At 42.2% G+C, this 16,957-nt stretch overlaps 3 protein-coding genes across 3 annotated transcripts; 1 reads left to right on the top strand and 2 right to left on the bottom strand.

Moving 5' to 3' along the window:
• Nucleotides 1–936: 936 nt before the first annotated feature.
• Nucleotides 937–4,210, bottom strand: LOC115687459 (amino acid transporter AVT6A-like). The gene is made up of 5 exons (XM_030613046.2): nucleotides 3,697–4,210; nucleotides 3,429–3,581; nucleotides 2,825–3,028; nucleotides 1,860–2,325; nucleotides 937–1,336 (listed from the first exon to the last, which is right to left on the bottom strand). The coding sequence occupies exons 1-5, from the start codon at nucleotides 4,124–4,126 to the stop codon at nucleotides 1,198–1,200; spliced, it is 1,392 nt and encodes a 463-aa protein (XP_030468906.1). The 5' UTR covers nucleotides 4,127–4,210; the 3' UTR covers nucleotides 937–1,197.
• A 6,347-nt stretch (nucleotides 4,211–10,557) lies between these two features.
• Nucleotides 10,558–14,701, bottom strand: LOC115683611 (pentatricopeptide repeat-containing protein At3g02330, mitochondrial). Its single transcript, XM_030608164.2, has one exon. The coding sequence runs from the start codon at nucleotides 14,499–14,501 to the stop codon at nucleotides 11,823–11,825; it is 2,679 nt and encodes an 892-aa protein (XP_030464024.2). The 5' UTR covers nucleotides 14,502–14,701; the 3' UTR covers nucleotides 10,558–11,822.
• On the top strand, nucleotides 14,672–16,943 carry LOC115683980 (UMP-CMP kinase 3-like). The gene is made up of 7 exons (XM_030608653.2): nucleotides 14,672–14,820; nucleotides 15,004–15,052; nucleotides 15,811–15,928; nucleotides 16,098–16,254; nucleotides 16,359–16,439; nucleotides 16,527–16,634; nucleotides 16,745–16,943. The coding sequence occupies exons 1-7, from the start codon at nucleotides 14,740–14,742 to the stop codon at nucleotides 16,823–16,825; spliced, it is 675 nt and encodes a 224-aa protein (XP_030464513.2). The 5' UTR covers nucleotides 14,672–14,739; the 3' UTR covers nucleotides 16,826–16,943.
• Nucleotides 16,944–16,957: the final 14 nt, after the last annotated feature.

Consider the following 16,957-nt stretch of genomic DNA (forward strand, 5'->3'; position numbering starts at 1 on the left):
TCCCCCGCATATGTTGTGATGGAATTTGAATTGTCGTTGATCATTTCTTATTCTTCTTGAATCGCGTGCATTCTAAGTATATTGGTACAAGACCACAAATTGGCTTATAGCTCGTGAAGAACTTGTCTTCATTACAATCCATTTGTTTCAACTCTATTTATAGCAGTATGTAACTGTAAGTTTGTAACGACCGGAAATTGATGTTTTATAAATGAGCTAATTCAAGTTCATTATGGATTTTCTCGTACAATGATATGAACAAGGGTATAAGATTCTTCAAACCTTGGAGCTATTGTCCGAATGAGAGAGCTTTAAAAGATAGTTCTGTTTTTTTTTTTTGGTAAGGAAAAGATAATTCTGTTTGTACACGCTCAAATTGATAATCAAATCTTTCAGAGGCTTGAAGTATTTCCATGTTGCCGGCGAATGTTCCAATCATTTGTCGTCATTGTCCATTCTTGTGTAAGGCTGGTTTAAGACAGAACCGGGCTTATTTTCTAGGGAGGGGGCATCATTTTGCTTGTATACAAGGTGCATTCACGGTTGGTCTGATAGTCAAAACTGGCATACGGACAACACAAATTAGTCTTCCTCATGAAAACAACTTAATAGCCGTGCAAAAGGGGGAAAGAACGAAAGGTAGTTCAGATGATAATAAGGGTGACCTCTCGCGAATGACCAGTATTTTAAGAGAACAAGCAAAGGGAACAAGAAGAATAATCCGAGTACTTAGATATTAGATTTTGAGGCAATGCGCTGGTGTCAAAAGATGCCTATTTTGATTCCACTTGTAATGAGAAAAGGATAACTTCCCCACCGCATCCTTCCTACTTTGCTCCGACGGATGCCAACGGTGCTAGTGAATGCAGGTAAGAACTAGACCCATGATTCGAGTAGTTTCATGCCATAAATAAACTCGAACAAGAAATAGGGAGATAAAGTCTAAATCACAACACTATTATTTCGAGTCTATAGTTGGTAAAGCAGTATCGAGCAGAAGACAACAATACTAACCCCAGTCCTCACACGGCTTTATACATTTTTCAAACTAGCAGATTTGTACAATGACCGGCGCGACACGTTTCCGGGTTTGAATCCTACAGAGTAAGGATTCCCATGTCTTCTCTGTTATTAAAGTTGACTCAGCATCCATTGCTATCTCGTTCTCCACATGACCAAGTCCAGATGCTGTAGCCATCATTCACGGGGAGATTCATGCTTCTTGAACAAAGCATAAGCATCGCTGTAGATAGCCACCAGGTTTGAGAAGACGGCAAGAACAATCATGAAAATGGCTAAGATCCTGTCCTTCTTGGTTGCTATGCTGTGATGATCCCTGCAATTAGCACAGTGGAATTGGTGTTGAGTTTTTAACGATTCTTCCAACGAGAAACAGATACTGTCAGATTGAAATTTACAGGTAGCAAGAAAAAAAGCAGCAAGAAGAATCGAGAACTTATCTACCATAGAATTTAATTATGTCACATGGCAAACAAAGCAAAACCATTAGAGTAAAATGAGATAAACTTCATAAACTCTCCTGCCTGCCTGCCTGCCTGCCTCTCTCCCTCTCTCTCTCTCTCAAAACTGAAAACCTAAAAGTACTGCCATTCTTAGCTGGCAAAGGCATGTTGCATTGGTGGCATCATCATTTCTTAAGCCACAAACCAGCACATTACACTCCCAAAGTCAGGGACCTCAAATATCCTTTTCCAATTAAGTGTGGAGCTGATAATGAACATAGTTCATTGCTCAGCATCTGTCTTGTCAGAAAGGCCCAGAGAGATCAATTTATAAGGAAACACTATTGAAGGTGCCAACTCAATACGTTCAGCAATTGAGGGAAAGCAAATGCTCACCTCAGAGTAATAGCAGCGGGAAAAATGAACCCAAGGCAAACAGCAGCTGTCGCTCCAGTAAATTGAAAAGCATCCCAGATGCTGGGGATAAAATTTGCACCCATGAATATTACAGTGATAAGACCGGTTGTGAGCAATGTAAACCTCAGGTTAACTAAAACAAGTGGCCTTGCAGAGGGAAAGAGAAGACCGTCCATGTTCAGTCGCAGTGGATAGAAGACGATGGGAAATACAAGCATAAGATGCGCTGCGTAGCTAACACGAACAGCATCATTGAGCAAGGAACCGTAAGGAATGCCAAGGTTGGTGTCAAAATTAGCAAGCACATCGTCAAGTGTCCCATCACCAAAGAGGAGGAACCCAAAGAAGCTAGTCATTATATACACAGACGAGCACAGAGCAAGTGATGTTCCCACAACTGCCTTTATCTGTGTGGAATCTTCGAGTTCATTGTCGATGCTGTGGACTGCAAAATTGTGAAGAAAATCAAAAGTCAATTAACTGGTCTAGCTCTTTGGTTCACATATCAAAACAAATCATGCGATTTGCCCGTATTTAATCAAACTTCTCAGGTTCAACTTCTTGCAAGTTCATATTTAATAGACCAATTCTCGTGCAGGGTTAAAACTCACACAAATACTAATTACAAACAATAGCTCCGAAAGAATAATAATCAATACTACTAAGATCGTCAAAACAACATAAAAAAACAAGGATCAGCCAACACCAGGAAAAAATTAAGCATGCACTTTTACAATGCAAGCACATTTGGAATGTTCAAGATCTTATATTAAAAAAGAACCTCAAGCATCAACTTGAATAAATGCCAATTCATTTGAACTTTTAAGTTGATGTCGAAGTTTAAATGACTAATCATGCAAATGATGCTTTGCCATGAACACATGTAGATTTGGAAGTGGGAGCAATAATACAGGGACATCATGAATTCCCAGTCACAAGCATACCATTGTAATGGCAGATATATGCAGTGACGAGAACAGGAACTACAGTGAAGAGATTCCAGAATGATGCCAAATCAGTTATATCAGGTAGCATTCTGGGCATTGCAACGCCTCCCGAAATCAATTTAATGATTGAAATTCCCGCAGTGATAACAAGAAACACCACTGCCAGTGCAACAGACAAGGCAGATGTGAATCTCAATGAATCTGCAACCAGAATAAGAAAATCACATCAGTCTCACTGAGTCGTGGCCAAATATAACAAGAACAACATCAAGTTATATCCGTGAAGATAGCTTCACTAGAGATCTGAGATGCAGCATAGAATGCATTAGAGCAGTAAAATCAAGATCCATTCTTGAGCACTCTGAAAGACACACCATAAGATCAAATTACTTCCAAATATGACTAGCAAAACTATATATCCTAACAGGCGAGATCTTCCAAACCAATCGGTAGGTAATTTAAAGTAGACTAAACCGTACACGCGCACAGGACAAAAACGATTGTTTCAATTCCATTAACAAGTAAAAAAAAACACTAAGATCAGACCAGAGCGAAAGCATACAAGATGCCCCAACCAAATGATAGAAGATGCAAGGCTTACCTATTCGCTTAAAGCATGCCAAAGGAGCAAATATTCCCAGTGTCGTGACAAGAAGAACAAAGGTACGGCCATTCCACCAGTGTTCTCCAAACCACCCTTCAAGAACACCAGCATGGTGAACCCCGCTCGAAGATGTTCCGGACAGCACATCCCCTTCAAATAATGTCTAAACGTCAAAACAGGATGATACTCCACAATTTCATAACCTAAGTCCAAGTGAAACCATTGACAATATTCCAAAATATACTGAAATGGTTCGAACTCGTACCGATAATGATCATGTACACGATGAGCACACCGATGTTGTTGACCATGACGCATATCTGCAACAGAATCCTCCCGTACTTGCCGAAAGCATCCCCCATGAGACCACCGTACGAGACGGATTTGCCCGCCCTGCTAAACCGGAGCAACATATCAATGGACGCATTGGTCAGGAAAGCCATGAAGACGATCATGGCGATCCCCAGGCCGAGACCCAGCACTTTCATGGTCGCCGGCAACGCCATGATTCCGGCACCGACGATCGTGGTGGACAGGTTGAAAACCGCCCCGGTGAAGGAAGCCCCATTGAACTCATCGAAGCTGGCCTCCTCCTCGTCTTGCCTCTTGGGCAACAGCGGAGCGTTCTCGTCCACGACCGCCTTGCTCCTCCGCGACTTCCTCTCCTTCTTCGGCGCAATATCCCCGATCGTCATCTTCCGGCGATCTTCTCCCGTATCCCGACTCCGACTAAAGCCTCTCCGCGCCCCTTTATCTGGTTCACAAACAAAAAAAAAAAAAGTCAGCTTCAAAGCTCAGCAGCATCGGATTCGCAGCAAACTTCAAACTTAGAAGCAAAGACGAACTCACCTGCAACAACCAAACACCTCCGAGGTCAAGCAATCGCAAGCGAGCGGGAATCAAGCTCCGACGTGTTCTCCGGGGCAAGGCGAATATCGACGGGATTCCAAGCGATCCCGGTTTCAAAAACCCTCTGCAACCGAAGCGGAACGTCGGCGGCGATCGAGCTCCGCGGCCGCGGGAAGCGACGGGGGCGCTTATCGAAGACCCCGAGAAGAGAAATCCGGCCGGCGACCGGCGACCGACCAGCTCCGGCTGGTCGCGGCGAACGATTGAAGCGGCGAACTTCGCCGGAATCCGATTACACGGCGAGGTACGGAGCGAAAGATGGTTGCTTCTTTTTGTTCGCAATAACCGAGCGTCGTCGGCGAGCAATTTATGGAGGAATCGGAGAGATGAGGACGGAATGGACGACGAAGAAGACGGTCGGCGGCGACGACGTACGAATACGAATTGACTGCCACCTAATTCAGAAAAAAATATACTAAAAAAAAAATCCATGAATTTTTTGCATTATTCGAGTATTTAATATTCATGGATTTTTTTTTACTTATGCAATAATATTGTGCGAATATGATTAAATAATGGGGAGATGCAAATTGCACAAACGTGAAACATTCCGGAGTTACTATGTTTTACTCCACTATCCCATGTTTTTTTTTTTTTTTTCATGCATCTCGTGATCATAATCTGTCATTAATCAAATCGTTACTATACTACAACTTTTGCAAAAAGTAATGTTTCTTAAAAGGGTCTCGACGGGTGAGACCCTGTCTCCGAGTAAGACCGTGGAGCGGGCCGTTAAGTCTTGAGATCACGGCTCACCGGCCCCGACTAGATCTTCGCCGGTCGGTGAGCGCGTGCATCTCACGTGGCACTTTCCAAGCCATGGCCGGCCGATGAGCCGAGGGGGTGATTCGAGACTAAGTCGCCTCGCTTTAAACTCTTATTTGAAAATTTTCCTTATTTTCATTAATACGAAAAATAAAAGATATTTTTATATTTATTTATACATTTTTAAGGAGTGCCCAATTTGGACTTGACAAGCGGGGTGCTAAAGTTTGGTGGAGAGCGAAAGGGCATTTTGAATCGAAATTTCATACGCTACAGGTCAAGCAAGGCTAGCTTTTGTTTTCTTTTTCCGATTTGCTTTTGTATTTTTCTGTATTAATGGTCAAAATTCAAATATAGTATCATAAATCAATGTTCATATCTTATTCAGCAAAAAAAAATAAGATAGAAACAAATTCATTATTTAATGGATGAAATTGAGGTAATTTTATCGGCACACTTCCCCTAATGCATCATTAAAGTCACTCAAAAACCAAATCAATGGCCAGCGCAACAAATCAGAACGCCATAAAAGGCGAGGATTCGGCGTGCCGTCTTGGATCGGCAGGGCTTCCCGCAGGAGCTACAGATGAGATTGAGGACAGTCTCGGTGGACTCGGAGAAGTTAGAGTGAGAGGTGAGCTCGGCGTGCCCTTGAGCTTCCTCCGCAGACTTCAAGAGGGCGCCACAATCGCCGCAAAAAAAATAAAAAAATATTTTTCAATAAAAAATATTTATAAAAAAATATTTTACGCCAGTGGCCTAAACCACTGGCCATGGCAAAAAAAAAAAAAAAATAATTTCAATAAAAATATTTTAAGATAAAGAATATGAAGGAAAAAAGAAAAGAAAAGGAAAGGAAAAATAAAATAAAATAAAAAATAAAAAAATTCGAAAAAAATTCGAAAAAATAAAAAAATAATATTAAAAAATTAGTTTTCAATAAAAAAATTTTAGTCAAATATTTGTAAAAAAATTATTAATAAAAAAATTATTTATGAGAAAATTTTTTACCGGCATGGCAAAAATAAAAAAATTATTTTTAATAAAAGTATTATTAATTAACCCTATTTATTTATACATTTTTTAGGAGTGACCAATTTGGACATGACAAGCGGGGCGCTAAAGTTTGGTGGAGAGCGAAAGGGCATTTTGAATCGAAATTTCATACGCTACAGGTCAAGCAAGGCTAGCTTTTGTTTTCTTTTTCCTATTTGTTTTTGTATTTTTCTGTATTAATGCAAAATTCAAATATAGTATCATAAATCAATGTTTTTTTTTTTTTTTGGTAACAGGAACCCCGCATGGCCGACAATAGGAGGTAAGCCGGGGGTGACACGCTAGGACCCACCACCACGACGTCACGCTTAAGAATCCTAACTGCGCCAGCTGGGATTCGAACTCCTACCCTTCGTGGGGGGAGGGGAGCGCTAAGCCAATGCACGGCCGAGGCGGTGGTATAAATCAATGTTCATATCTTATTCAGCAAAAAAAAAAAGATAGAAAAAAATTCATTATTTAATGGATGAAATTGAGGTAATTTTTGTCGGCACGTTTCCCCTAATGCATCATTAAAGTCCTCGCTGGCAATTATTGTTGTTAAGGCTCGAAGCTAGTTGGCTTGAGAATCGATCCACTTGAGTAAGCGCTTCAATTGAATGCACATCCAGGGTTATATCTGCAAATTGCCAAATATATAGCTCCTCGTAAGGAAAGGAAATGTATATGGTTAATGGAACTCTAGGGCATGTGTTGTGCTTCCCTATTGAGTGTCCCAAATTTCGTGAAATTGAAGTTTCAGCCCGCCGATGAGGTGTCGGCTTAGATGGGAAGAGGGTATGTTCATCTCAATTGTGATCTTGGATTCGAGTCTTGTTAGAAGCAGCGTTGCATGAGTAAATCCTAAATACATTGGCCGATATGAATGACCGAACCTTTATGATCGTTTAGGGAAATGGACTAATCGAGGTGCACGACAGTTGATCTAAACATCACTTTACCACTAAATTAAAAGAAAAAACTTCTAAGGTAATAAAAGGTGAATATGTACTGTCCTAACCTAAGAAAAGACTTAGTAAGATATTTCGATTTCGATTCTTGGAAGTTTTCTTACACTAGCTTAATATATCTCTCCAACAAAAAACTGCAAAAAAATCATGGATATGCGCGTTTGAATTATGGGTGATCGATGATAGATCGGGCCAGTTTCCATTTTGGAACCGGGAATAAGTCTAGAAAAGTAGTCCATCTAGTCTCGAAACCAAACCGACCGATCCGGTTCCCGGATGGATTCAAGAACCGGCCGTAATTTGTTTTTTCTTTTGTATTCTCTAGACTAGGATCAGACGAGAGATTGGAAAGAACGTTGTTTCTAAAACTCTTGTAGAAATGGAACACTTTGCAGAGTGCAAGTGTGTCTATGAACACCGTTTTTGTTCTCTTCTCCAGCCTCTTGGCATTAAAAAAAGACAAACCATTGATCCGGTCAGGATGGTTCGGTTCACATCCAGAATCGAGAATTAAACCGATTATTACCTGTTCCAAATTTAGAAACCGGAAACTGCCCAGAAACCGGCCGGTTCGTTCCCGTGCTCATCCCTAGTTTGGTTTAATTAAAAGCACAGTAGTACTCCCCACTCATGCCAAATATTAAAACGATAATGTGGAATGCGATAGGAAAGGACCCGTGAATGTTCAATTATGGGGACTAGGAATATCTGGGACCAATCTCAGGATGGATGGACGGCTTCCCCCTGACGTGTAGGGCCTGTCGCCCTGTCTTAATTAGCAAAAGAACAAAAACCATTATTATTATTATTATTTATTTTTGGTCGGAATTGTTATTATTTATTTGATTGTTCTACTTTTATTATTTACTGTTCTTTTAGTCAACGTCAAAGCGTGAGAAAAAATCAACGGATTTGGGCCGAGCCGACCAGATCGGGCCGCCGATAAAAGAAATCTCAACAGCTACGATTCTGCACTCCGACGTAGAAGATTTCTCCACGTGGTCCCCGCCACCCGCCTTTTTTTTTTTCTTTTTGTAAATAAGTATTGCTCGTTTTCGTTTCGAAATAAATTTTAAATGCGTTTGATTGTCGGATTTCAACGGATAGGTGAATAGGATAGGATAAGAAATCCGGATTTCTTCTGGCCATTTGTTTGGTGAATTGATTTAAAGTCGGATAGGATAATTTTTTTTTTTTTTTTATTCACGAGTTCGGAGGAGTCGGTGAAGGAAAAAAGCGAGAAATTTTTTGGTGAAAGCGCACAAGGTGTGGGGATGAAGATGAGCGAGTGGAGTGTAGGGTTTCTGGAAAAATAGGCATTAGAAATCCTATCCAGGTCTATCCCACCCCCCTCGGATTTTTTTATCCGGTCTATATCCGACCTTATCCTATCCTGGACCACCACCAAACACAGGATAGGATAAAACATATCTTATTCTGGCTTTTATCCGGTCGACCAAACGCAGCCTTAGTTCATTTCGCGGAAGAATAAACGGTTTGCAAAACGATTGCTCGTATTATTTATAAAAATAAATAAACGAAAATTATTGTCCTCATTTACGAAAATATTTAGGTATAAGTTATTATCGGTAATGAAAACAAATTTTCGCTGACTAATTATTTTAAGCGATACCAATGATCATTTTTCGAAAAGTATTTTTTAAATTATTCATTTTTAGAGAAACAAATGGAGTCATAATTTATGTGGTAACTCATATCAATCACCATTGATATGGATAATTAGTTAACGCCAATAGATACAATTGTGTGAAAAAAGACCACAAATGTTATATAATATAAAGGGAAAATGCCACAAAAAATCCTAAACTATGCCACTTGTGACACATTTACCCTGAATTTTTTTTTGTAACACGAAAAACCCTAAACTATGCCACTTGTGACAAATTTACCCTGAACTTTTTTTTATGACACAAAAAATCTCAAACTATGCCATTTGTGACACATTTACCCCACAATACTTTGACCCATGGACATTTTTGTCTTTTTCTTTTTTTCTTTTTTTTTGCCTTTCTTCTCCAGCGGAGGGAAGCCAGCGAGGGCAATCCTCGCCGGCGGTGGGTTAGGTGAGGGCCCTCGCCGATTTGGCGAGCCACGGCGTGAGCGGCGCCCTCGCCGCCGGTGATGGCGACCCTCGCTGGCCGGCGAGGGCGGCCCTCGCCCACCCACCGCCGGCGAGGATTGCCCTCGCGGCTTCCTCCGCGGAGAAGAAAGGAAAAAAAAAAAAAAAAAAAAAAAGACGAAAATGCCCATGGGTCAAAATATTGTGAGGTAAATGTATCACAAGTGGCATGTTTGGGGTTTTTCGTGTCATAAAAAAAAGTTCAGGGTAAATTTATCACAAGTGGCATAATTTGGGGTTTTTCGTGTTATAAAAAAAAGTTTAGGGTAAATGTGTCACAAGTGGCATAATTTAGGGTTTTTGGTGACATTTTCCCTAATATAAAATCCTTTCTCCTTTCGTTTCTTTTTTGTTCCCATAAAGCCTTACATAATCAAACTTCTATTACACTTGTGCTAATTTAATCGTAAATTTTTCAATTTGGCAAATTTAGTCTTAAACCTTTTGACAATTTGCCAATTGAATAATTCTAGCCAATTTTGGCTGGAAATCGCTGACGTGGACGCCGATCATCTTACGCGACATGACTAGCGTTGATGTGGACAATTAAGTCTTAAAACTTTTCCTTCCTATAGACGTGTGAAAATTGATACTCTTTCGAGCATGTTAGAAGAATTGCCATTTAGGAACGAAGAGAGTGCTATGTCATGCGCGGTCCTTTACTCGATGGCAGTAGATTTACAAATGACTACTTAAAAAAATCCCACTCTCTTTTATTTTACTTGGAGATCTAGAATTTCGATTATAGTCTCGTGAATCTCTCGTGCTTTGGAGCAATCAACACGCCCGATAATTTAACTTTTTAAAGTGGAGCCATAAAGAACTTCTCCGCAAAAATTTGTGTTCATTGCCCGAGCTCTTAGATCACGTGGCTCCCACGTGAAAATCATCCGTAAAACGAAAGGTCCGGAATATATCCAAGTCCTACTATGTCCGATTACCCAACACATCGATCGCCAAGTCCCGATCACAAACACTTGGACAAAAATTCACGTGCATTTTCGTAGATTATGTTCCAAGCTAACCTCCAGCAAATGTCAAAATCAAGCACGGACCATCAAGTTCAAACCGCACAAAGTACCGCAATACCCTACCCTTTATCATCGTGTTTCCTCGTCAATCAACGCACGCCTCGTTCGTTAACGAGCATCATTACGGATTTAATTAATATAATCAGCTCACTAATCATAAGTACCATTATCAAATTCGTGGCTGTGGTTGCGACACGTGTAGTTAGCTGACCCAAGCAATGTCAATCGATCGCCTATTGGGCCACCAACATTTTTTTGGCGCGTTCCCTTGGACAAAACAAAAATGGCCCTTCCGTCTCTCATTGCCCAATTTAAGAATTTATTTATATTAATAGAAAGGAAAATAGAATTGCTCTGGAACACGGTGCTTATAAAATAAAATTAAAATTAAAGTTTTGTGGGTCGAATCCGGGTCGTGTCGCCACATGTCGCTTGTCCTATGGAGATTGGATTCGCGGGTTGAGAGATGCCGGGCATCGTGGTGGGGCCCACGGGCCCCGCCGGCATGGTTAACGCCATCTCCGTGCCGGCCTGCGGCGTTTGGCAAGTTCCGCCATCAAAAGGGCCGCCGTACTGTTGGGGACGCGGCGTCACGCTCGTGTGAATTCGACCCTCCAAAGATATGCAAAGTGTGATGGCAAGATGGTGTGGTGCATTGAGAGTGGAAGATGACAAGGAAGAGCATGATGTGAACTCCACAAGCCATTTGTGGCCAGAGGTCTTAGTTAAGATGTCCATTCGATTGCGACTGGAAACATTAGGATGTCATCTTTACCGTCCTCAACTTTTTCGCCAACATGTGACAGATCCGTAGACAGCTGCCGAAAAAATGACTCGGGTGCCGCATCGCTTTCATTGCGGCCAGGTGCCGCTTACCTCTGGACAAGGGAATGAACAAAAGAAGATGCTGCAAGTTGCAACTGATGAGGAGGGTGTATTACTCTGGGGTTCAGTTGCTGTTGCTCTTGGTCTAGGGAAGGCTTATGCCCCGAGCAAGAGTCTGAGCGTGCATGGCGTTTTAGAAAAGAAACTCGGCTGGTGGAAAGCTACTCCGAAGTTGCAATGTATCATTTGTCGAACTCCGGATTTTTAGGACAATTATCACGTATCTCATCAGGAAAGAATTAATGTAGCCCAAAGAAGTGAAAAGATGGAGGTTCTGTCCTCCTGCAATCAAAGATACTCCGTGACTTATAATCCTGAATCCTGCATTTTTGCATGCGCTTCCCATTCAGTTTTCAGGTTCCCCTGAGAATCTCGAAGTAAATCTTCTCTTTGAGATTAATCTCGGACCTTGCTGTCATCAACAGCGGGCATCCCGAGAGTTCTCCGGTCAGCAGTAATTGCTATCATGAAGATCATTCACAGAGAGACCAAATACTGTATCTGTGCTAAAGAGATCGTAGTTATGCTATGCCACCTTTTCAGTCGCTTCCCTGTATCGACATGCGGTACAATTTGCCAATGGCACTCTCTTTTCCCTATCCACGACTTTGCCTCTTCTTGTTCAAAGAAATCTAACAATATTTCCAAACTACGACTAGACATTCATTCTCAATTCTTCCTCAGATTCGTTTTCTTCTGCCTCCTCATCAAGAAGGAAATTGGCAACAGGCACATAACCAGATCCTTTCATTTCATTGATGAGCAGATCAAGCTTCCCGTAAATTTCTCTTGATTTTGGATGAGCCCTCTCTCCCACAAGAAATGTATGTACCTCATCTTTCACCTCGATCCAGCTACATCCCGGCTCCTTCCTTAACTTGTTACTCTTAATTACTTTCCTCATCTCCGAAACTTCGTTCCACAATCCTGCATTGGCATATATATTCGATAGGAGGATATATGCAGAAGAATCTTCCGGCTCCAATTGCAGTAGAGAATTTGCTGCCACTTCTGCTATTTCCACATTACCATGGTCACAGCAAGCGCTAAGTAGACTTCTCCAAATAACAGCATCCGCTTCAAAAGGCATGTCATAAATAAGCTTTAGAGCATCATCAACTTGGCCTGACCTCCCTAGAATATCCACCATACACGAGTAATGCTCCAAATGGGGATCCAAACCATATGCAGGTTGCATAGAGTGAAAATACTGCAATCCTTCCTCAGCAAGTCCCATGTGTGCACAAGCTCGAAGAACTGACACAAAAGTAGCGTGGTTTGGCTTCATGTTTTCAAGTTGCATCCTCTCAAAAACTTTAAGGGCATCTTCACCAAGCCCATGATGTGCGTACCCACAGATCATTGCATTCCATGTCACAAAGTCTCTCTTAGGTGCTTTCTCAAACATCAACTGGGAATCTTTCAAATTTCCACACTTCGAGTACATGTCAACAAGGGTGCTGCAAATGTAAGCATCTGCTTGCAGCTCTAATTTCAAGATTTGAGCATGGATTTGCTTCCCTAGACCGACAGTAGCAAGATTAGCACAAGTATCAAGAACTGTTGCATAAGTGAAGTTATCGGGCTCTACACCAATCTCCAACATCCAAGAGAAGTATCTCTGAGCATCCTCACTCTGCTTTTGCATTACGAACCCAGATATGATTGCATTCCAAGAAACCATCGTCTGTTCTTCTGTTCTAAAATGGATCTTCTCTGCCACTTCTATCATCCCACATTTACTGTACATGTCAACCAATGCACTCCCTACAAACCAGTTCAACCCCATTCCGGATTTGATTACTCTATTATGAATCTCCATGCCACAACTCAGAGCTTGATTACCTGCACAAGCTTTTAAGACACTTCCATACGTGAATTCGTCAGGTTCCATCTTTGATCGAAGCATCGAAGCAAATAGCATGAGCGTTTCCTCTACATTATCATTCTGCTCATGTGCTGCAATGATCGCATTCCATGATACAGCATCTCTAATTGTCATTTCCTCAAAAATACAGCATGCTTCCGATAAAGCTCTACATTTTCCATACATATCCAACAGGGCATTTGCGACGCATATATTGTTATTCAAGGTGCTCTTAATTGTTAGTGAATGAATTTGAAGCCCCTCAAAAAGCCCTTTAATTATCGCACATGCACTTAATGCACCCGACAAACTTATTTCATCAAAACCTTGACCAGACTTCTGCAAATTTCTAAATAGATGCAAAGCTTCAAATCCTTGACCGCTTCGAGCATACCCAACAATAATGGCATTATATGACTGCAAGCTATGATCTGGCATTGAGTTAAACAACTTTCTAGCATGTTCCATGTTGTCACACTTCGCATACATGTCCAACGTGGCTGTCGCTACTACGATATCAGCTCCAAAGTCACTCTTCAATGTATGACCATGTAACTGAGTGCCAATTCCTAATGCTGACAACCCTGCACATGACCTGAAGACACTCGCGTAAGTGGATTGGCTCACTCCACATCCGGCTCTCAGCATTTCCCTGTATATCTCTAAACCCTCAATCAATTGATTGTTTTGGACACAACCGGCAATTACAGCGCTCCATGAAACCCAATTCCTCTCTGGCATTTCTGCAAAGAGCTGAAGCGATCTATCTAATTTCTTACACTTGGCATACATGTTAATTAAAGCACTCGCTGCGACTACATTTTCATGAACTCCCATCCTCACTGCAAGTCCATGGATCTGAATTCCCAAGTTCAGATCTTCTAAGCACGAACATACTTTCGAAACAACGGCCAAAGTGGTGTAATCGAGCGCCACTCCCGCTCCTCTCATCTCCATAAAAACACCAACCGCTTTCCAACTATCACCATTCTGTAGAAAACCGGATACCACAGAGTTCCACGAGACGACGTCCTTTTCGGGCATCAACCGAAAAAGTGCCTCCGCGGCTGCCATGTTCCCACTCCCCGCATACCCAAATATCACCGCGTTCCAAGAGAAGGTGTCCCGAAGCGGCATTCTGTCGAACACCTTGAGTGCGTGGTCCAAGCTCGAACATTTGACGTACATCTGGATCAAACAATTCGTGACGAACACCGTCGGCGAAAACCCAGTTACAATCATGCGCGCATGAGCCTGTTTCCCGGGCACCAGGGCTCTCTGGCTCGAGCAGTCCTGGAAAAGATGCGAGAACGTCTTCCTCAGATAGGACAACCTCGGAGCTCCCGCGGCGACCGTCGAGCATCTCAAAACTTGCACGGCACCGCGAGAGGGCTGCGAGAAGAGCGTGAGAAGTGACAGCGCGTTGACATGAAAGTGAGGAGAGGAGGAGGAGAAGCGAAGGGCCATCAACAATGGCGCTCATGCTTTGGCGGGTTCCGTTACCTCTTCTCCTTGGTTTGCAAGCGTTTGAAAATTGGTTGACTTCCGCATTCCGGGCCGGGCCCAAAGGCCCGAGTTTTGGCCCGCTACCGCTTTCATGGTCGGGTAGCGTCTTCGATGCTTCTCCAGTACCAGCTCGTCAACTTTCTGAGTTCTCCGCACTCGATTCTTCTTCTTCTCCTCCAATTTTTTTGCTTGGTTGGTCATGGAAGCTGTGGCAGAAGATGGTGCAACTGGAAGAGAAACTGTCACGCCGGAGGAGGTTATACAAACGAAGTCTGATCAGGTAAAGTCATATTGGATCGCCAGTTCGTCCTAATTGACCCATTAGCAAGTTAATTTCTCTCATTAGCAGTGTCGATGGGCGACAGTATATTGGCCCAAACAAGAAGTAGAAAGATAGCTGGTATTTTGGCATGTGTTTGGGTGCTGTCAATTGTATTGGCCAACGGTTGCTTTTGAGTGGCAGGATGCAGGGGATGGCCATCCCAATGAGTACAGGGTTGTGTATGTTTTAGGTAAATTCCGCAACTTTCTTTCTTGCTTGCTCTCGTGATGTTCGGTTTCGCACTTCTTGCACATGCAAAGGATGATTCCCTGCATATGGCGGTACATGTCGTTTTTGTGGGTTCTTCCTGATGGAGTGTTTAAATGGTTCGTCGCTTCGTCGATCGCGAAGCGTCGGTGGTGGATGTGGCAATTGAACAAGGGAAACGGATGAGGGTGGATTGATTTGATTTTTTGTTTAACTCTTATGTTGATAGCTTGGCCTCTAGACAGATCGAGCAATCCTCGGTCGGACTGTGATGCTAGTTGTGTGTGTCAAACCATCAGGTTTCAGACTTAATTTGGATGTTCAAACGGCTAGACTGACGGTAGCTGGGTTTTGCGTTTTCCTTATCTCTAGTTGCAATTTGGTGAAAAGCTTAAAAGAAGGAAGTGAACAAAGAATTAAAGAGAAGAGAGAATCGTCTTTTAATAAAGCAAATCGACTTTGATTTTTGAATGATCCACATCACTTTTGCTTCTATTGTAATAAAAGATAGAGCACCATGAACCTTATGCAAAACAAATCTTGTTGGTCTGAAGGCTATATGCTACACAGCATCAATTCATTTTGGGTGACGAATTGTTCATCAGTGGACAGCACGATTCACAGGAGTGGCTGAAATTCGAGGAAAAGCTCGATACTACTTAAATCCATATAGCATATTCTCTAATGTTCACTGTTTCGTCCATTAAGTTTGCGGTGATTACGTCAATAGTGATCTGGCAGGCGGTCCCGGAAGTGGGAAGAGCACGCAGTGTTCCAAGATTTCTTCGGAGTTTGGGTTTAGCCACTTGAGCGCTGGTGATCTTCTGCAAAAAGAAGTTGAATCTGGTTCCAAAGAAGGGTATTTGATATTTTTGAACTTTCTAATACCCAAAAGTATAAAAACTTTCTAAATTGTGCATGTTGTAGAACCGGCTTCTTAGTTTCTAATTTGACAATGTCCTAAGGAAAGGCGTTCTGTTAACCCTCCGAGGATGGCTTCGCTGTAACATTTGCTTTTCATTTAACAGAAAGATGATCCGGGACTTAAAACAAGAAGGAAAGCTGGTTCCCTCGGAAATAGTTGTCAAGCTTCTGCAGCAGGCAATGCGCAGAAGCGAAAGCAAGAACTTCCTCATCGACGGTTTCCCACGTAACGAAGAAAATCTCGCTGTGGCCGAGAACATTGTGCGCCGTTACTTCTGTTCTATATCATTCGCCACTGTTCAATGATTTCTCATACTTGACTGTTTATTGCTTTGGTCATTTCTTCATAATAATTTTCCATGCAGATGAAGATCGAGGCTGATGCCATACTATTCTTCGATTGCTCAGAGCAGGAATCAATGAGGCGCCTTCTAAGCAGGAATCAGGTGGGAATGCTTTGCTATTTTTTCACTACTTAGAACAAATTGTGAAGTTAATAAGTCTCTCCGAGTGCTAAATTCGCAACCATGAAGGGAAGAGCTGATGACAATGCTGAGACCATTCGGAACCGTCTCAAAGTTTACTCCGAAGCGACTGTTCCTGTGATCAATTACTATAACTCAAAGGGCAAAGTTCGAAAGGTAAGTGCTGATTCTTTGCTTTTGCGTTCATCTGCTTGTAGAAACGAGTGTCGGTAATCACTGGCTGACTTGGTTTTTTCCCTTCTGGTCGTCCTCTGGGCGGGGCTTAGATTGATGCTGAGAGGCCGATTGAAGAGGTATACAAGTCTGTAAAGGAGGTCCTGTCTGGTATTGTAGGTAAGGGACAATGAAAGAGCAACTCCATAGCTGTACACTCCAGAAACTAATATGCTTGAGCTGTAAAGATACAGCGCCTTTTGACCTTAATAATCTATCTTTGCGTGCTCCTAGAGGCGTAGTCGACACCTATTTCTACCCGTTCG

Source organism: Syzygium oleosum, unplaced genomic scaffold (assembly GCF_021117445.2).
Source record: "Syzygium oleosum isolate NSW1041296 unplaced genomic scaffold, Sole_v2.1 Sole_v2.08, whole genome shotgun sequence".
NCBI classification, from domain to species: Eukaryota; Viridiplantae; Streptophyta; class Magnoliopsida; order Myrtales; family Myrtaceae; genus Syzygium; species Syzygium oleosum.